At 42.3% G+C, this 4,862-nt stretch overlaps 1 protein-coding gene across 1 annotated transcript; it reads right to left on the reverse strand.

The window, feature by feature from the left end:
• Positions 1-1,159: 1,159 nt before the first annotated feature.
• LOC122092775 (dof zinc finger protein DOF3.2-like) lies at positions 1,160-4,134 on the reverse strand. Its single transcript, XM_042663071.1, has 2 exons — positions 3,302-4,134; positions 1,160-2,985 (listed from the first exon to the last, which is right to left on the reverse strand). Exon 2 carries the CDS (start codon positions 2,418-2,420, stop codon positions 1,503-1,505), a length of 918 nt encoding a protein of 305 aa, XP_042519005.1. The 5' UTR covers positions 2,421-2,985; positions 3,302-4,134; the 3' UTR covers positions 1,160-1,502.
• Between the last annotated feature and the right edge of the window lie 728 nt (positions 4,135-4,862).

A 4,862-nucleotide genomic window follows, 5' to 3' on the forward strand; every position in this document is an offset into this window, starting at 1 on the left:
ACTAGACTTTACACTCTAAGACTCTAGAGAGAGAAAGAGAGATGAAGTCGTTCATAGGTGGGGCCACGATGTCTCGTGAGTAACGAAACATGCTCCTCCATCACCGCTCAATTCGTGGAACCTTATTTTTAAGAAGCGAGAAGACCTGTAACTGTTGCATCCACTCCACAGTCCACAGGCCGCACTGTGCTCTAAAGAAGAAAAGCTGTAGTAGAATACTAGAATTTGGCGGGTTTTAATTAGTAGAGGAAGAACCCCTCTCTCTCTCTATCTCTCTCTCTCGTTTCAGAGGACAGAGAGACGACCTGAAGCATTTATTCTCTGGGCAATAGATCTTACTTTGCAGACAAAAGATACGCTGCGTTTGGGAAACCGCAGAGCCCAGTGCTCCTCCACCCAACACCACATCTTTCTCGGCCTCCCCACATTCCTTCTCCTCCTTCAGCCTACCTTTTTTTTTCTTTTTTTCTTTTGTTTAATAATCTTCTAAGTCTTTCTTTAATATTAAATTAATGGGTTTTCTCTGTAAGATCTGGATCCTTCCTGGAAGTGGAAGAAGAAAGAAATCTCACTTCCTAGGAATACCACCATGAGTCCTTCCCCACTATATCATCATCTCTACAGTCTTTACAGAGAACTTTAATAAAAGGAAACTAGATTAGAAAGTTGCAGAACAAGCATGCACCCCTCTGTAGCCTATAGCCGTCTGATCCTTCTATACAAGCGACGGACGTGCTTACCCTTTTAAGGTAACCACAGAATTAAAGCATGCACTCATGCATGCATGCATTTATGACCGTCTGATCCTCTGTGTCTCTCTGTGCTGTTCCCAAAGATGTACTTGGGACTTTTAGAGAGAGAGAGAGAGAGATGAAAGGATCAACTCGGCCATGACTCAGGAAATTGCAGTGCCAGTGCGGAACTGATGACTGATGACTGAACACAATCAACACTGGAAATTTGGTACATAAATAAAAAACAATTAATAGTCAGGATCAGGATTCTAATGCTCATACATATAAAAAAAAAAAAAAAAACCAATCTTGTCTCCAATGTTATTCAAACCATTATCATCAAATTATCTCTATCGAATTACAGACCCTACTCAGCTAGAGCTAGAAACAAGTATCAGAGCTTCCAGCGATGTAACAGTATAAACTTTAAAGATAAGAATCACAAATTTCTGATAAAAAAACCATCAAAAATGGAAACTTTGAGAAGTCACAATAAAGAAAATATAGGCTTCCTACCCTCTAAACATTCTTGTTCTCCACATGAACCATATATGAACACCCACATCAAGATAAGATAACAGACCAACCCTCATCAACATCATTCAAGTATCCAACTGATTATACCCACCAAAAAAAAAAAAAAAGGCTACAGTTACAAGAAAAAAAAGTGAAAAAAAGAGAGAGAGGATTCAATGGTGTTTCTATAGAAAGACAAAAAAGAATTCCCCGAATTCACAGTTAAGGTCATTAAACTTTGGAAGAGTTGAACTATATGAAGGGTTGTGAAGGATGACCATAACCTGATAGATCAGACAACCACTGAGTAGTAGTAGCAGTAGTAGTATTGTTGTTACTGTTGCTGTTCATGTTGTTTCCGCTGCTGTTGTTCCAATAAGTTGGTCCAGGTTTGGAGTTAGAAGAAGATTCAATAAAGCTTTGATGCCAGTCCTGAGGATGATGAGAAGTTGAACCAGAAGGCCTTAGGTTCTCCTCTGGAGGAGGAAAAACTTGTGACGGCTTCATCTCTCTGTTACCCCCCATCTGGTATACTTGTGGATGTTGTTGCTGTTGTGGGATAAAAGAAGGGAGACCGAATCCCTGTAGCAGCGCCAAATTGGAACCTCCGAAATCGCCACCACCACCGACGTTCATGTGGGGATTATAAGGTTGAAGGGTTGACAGGGAAGATAAGAACCCTCCTCCACCGCCATAGTAGACAGAAGAAGAAGGAACCGATGCCATAGATGGGATCGGATTTGAAGCAGCCATGATCGTATCAGTTTCTGGTTTCCTCGAAGAAGAAGCTGTAGTAGTTGATATCACAGCAGTATCTGAGGTTGAAATTAATAGTTGCTGTTGATTCTGTGAACGAGTCGGTGGTGGGTTATCGGAGGTAGAGGGTCTCTTGGATCGTTTCCCCTTCCGGCAACCACCTCCGACGGGGACATTTCGGAGAGTTCCTCCTTGAGTCCAGTATCTTCTACAAGTCTTGCAGAAATAACGAGGCTGAGAGAGACTGTAATTGTTGTAGTAACAAAACTTGGTATTGAGAGATTCACAACGAGGACATTTCTGAGGCTGCTGTGGTGGTTGTTGTTGATTTTCCGTAGCCGATGATGGCTTCATCCTCCGATCTTGTTGTTGCAGACCACTCATCCCACCTACTCCTCCACCTTCCTGCTGCATCTCTCTCTATTTTTTTTCTTCCTCCCTTTCTCTCTCTATTTCTCCTTTAGCTCTCTATTAATAGGAGAGTGGGTGTGGTGGTTCATGCAGATTTTGATCTTGGGGATACGGGATTTCTGGAGGAAGTGGCGTTTGCGGTTTCAGATTTTAAAGAGAGTGTAAACCCAACCCAACGTGTCTACCATATACTCTCCAGTTGAGAATCTATGCGAAGAAGAAAACAACGGCGATCGTTACCAGAGCCCAGAAACCAGATTCCATCCACACCTCCCCCTTACCCCATGGTCCTTCGCCTTAACCATCTCTTTCCACGAGTAAGAAAAAGGGAGGTTAAGTAATAAAGATGCAACTATTTATTCTATCCAAGAAAATCTTCAAGGATCTTTCTCTCTTTGTGATAGATGATGATCTCTCCTCTTCTTCAATAATATCAACCCAAAGAGAGCAGCACCGAAGTAGAATAGTATCCTGCTCGCATCTCCTGCAATACTGATGAGAGTAGGTACGGAAGTGTGAGAGAGAGAAGGGCTGGATTGGCTGTCGCTGATGAGGGAAACGTCCTAATCTGTGAGGGAGAGATTACAGGAAAACGTTCAGTGAAAGTACAGTACCAGAGGAGGGAGGGAGCTGGTTCAATCTGGGTTCCTTCGGGTCTGAGTAATCGCAGTCACCCAGAAGAAAAAGGGAAAAGGAGGATCCCAGTTCATCCCATAGATCAAAAAAATCCAACCCAAGTACCCAACTCATGCAACAACACGAACAGATTCAACTGGGAATAAGACAGTAGCGAAGAAAAAAGCTTCTCCCCTTCTGTTCAGCCACAGGCGCAAGGAAGAAGACGACGGAGAGAGAGAAAGAGAAAGCAAGAGAGAGACCTTCACCTTCTGGTTTGGGCGGCAGCGACGGCGGAGGCGGCGGCGTGACAAGCGAGAGTGGGGCGTTGGCGGTTGTGGAGTGTCGAGTCGGTGGTTATGTCAGAATCAGGAAACTGAAAATTCCCCTCGTCTCTTCCTTCCCGTTCCCCACTCAACCTAAACCTACCCAATACCCTCTAGCCCCCTACACCTAGGCTCGTCACCCACCTACACACACCACTTTCAAGTTTCCAACCTCAAAATCTTTCCTCATCGCTGCCACTGTCTGTTGTCTCTGTTTCTGTCTGTGATATGTTGTGCCTCTCTTTTTTTCTCTCTCTCTCTCTAATCTCTTTGTCTGAGTTCTCTATTCTTTATTCGTTTTCTACTTCCTTCTCTGACACAATTTATATATATATATATATGTATATTATTTTAAAACTATTAATTCATTCCACCAATCTAACGGGGAGAGAGGGGAGTGAAGTGGTGGTGTCCACTGTCCACCTCTCTATAGGAAAGGAGTTATATTTTTGTTGCAGTGAGAGAATGGAGTAGGAGCATGCGCCATGGGAAGAATAAAGGGTTCTCAAAGTGGGTTTCGTTGGGCTTAAAGGATGACTGTGTCAAAAGAGAAGAGGAGGGGCACGTGCCCAGAACCATGTAACAGAAAGAAGAGGAGGGGGGGTGACGTCCATGTCCGTGTCGGTTAAGTTTTGCTTGCAACTGCCCCTCCCATGGCTTCCACCTCCGAAGGACAAATGCTATGCATTTTGTTCGTGGGACAGATATGTGAAGTTATGTATCATCTCATATAGTGGGTGGTCTCGGTACTGCATTGGATTTGGTAACTGCATTATAATAATAATAATACCGATGACTAATTCAATTCATGACTATGCATTTACCAACTATTAAGTGGGCTTGGGCCCAATCTTCCATCACCCTTTTCTTGGAATGTTTGAATACAAAGATTTTGGTTTTCTATTTCACACTTCTAATGGCCCCTAAGGGCCAAAATTACACTTCCTATTTTTTTGAATTGTAAACAGAAGGAAACTTCCTTGAATCGCTCAGTGAGATTCATCGTGTGATCCTAGGGTTGAAGATCCCGCATCCCCCCTCCCCTTTGAGTAGCCTGAATGTCCAAATGATAAATGGATTTATGTTCATTCATCGTGGCCTTAGGAAAATTCAGTCTTTAGTAAATTATTTTGAAAAAAGGTCTATAAAACAACACAAAATCCAAGCTGACTGACGAAAGAACATCCCCACTGCCCTCTTCCACCAAAAAAAAAAAAAAAAAAAAAATTGGGGGAGAAATAAGCTTTGAATCTTGACAAGCCAAGTGCTTCCGTCGTATGAAAGTTACCATTGGATTGAGTTTTTCTTCACCCAAATAAAGAGTGAATCTCTTATTCCACAGGCTTTGGTGGTTAAATGAGATTCCTAGAATAATATCATTTTAAAGTTTTGGGAAAGAATAATGACTCCCAATGGATAGATTTTTCTTGCTAATGATTGAAAAAAAAAATTTCCTTTACTAATTTTCGGGTGAGGGTATCTAAAAATCAAAACCTTATATATC

This window comes from Macadamia integrifolia, chromosome 11 (assembly GCF_013358625.1).
Source record: "Macadamia integrifolia cultivar HAES 741 chromosome 11, SCU_Mint_v3, whole genome shotgun sequence".
NCBI classification, from domain to species: Eukaryota; Viridiplantae; Streptophyta; class Magnoliopsida; order Proteales; family Proteaceae; genus Macadamia; species Macadamia integrifolia.

Bases quoted from the DNA above. Each gene is read 5' to 3' on its own strand.
- LOC122092775 (XM_042663071.1), bottom strand. From the start codon at position 2,420: ATGCAGCAGGAAGGTGGAGGAGTAGGTGGGATGAGTGGTCTGCAACAA.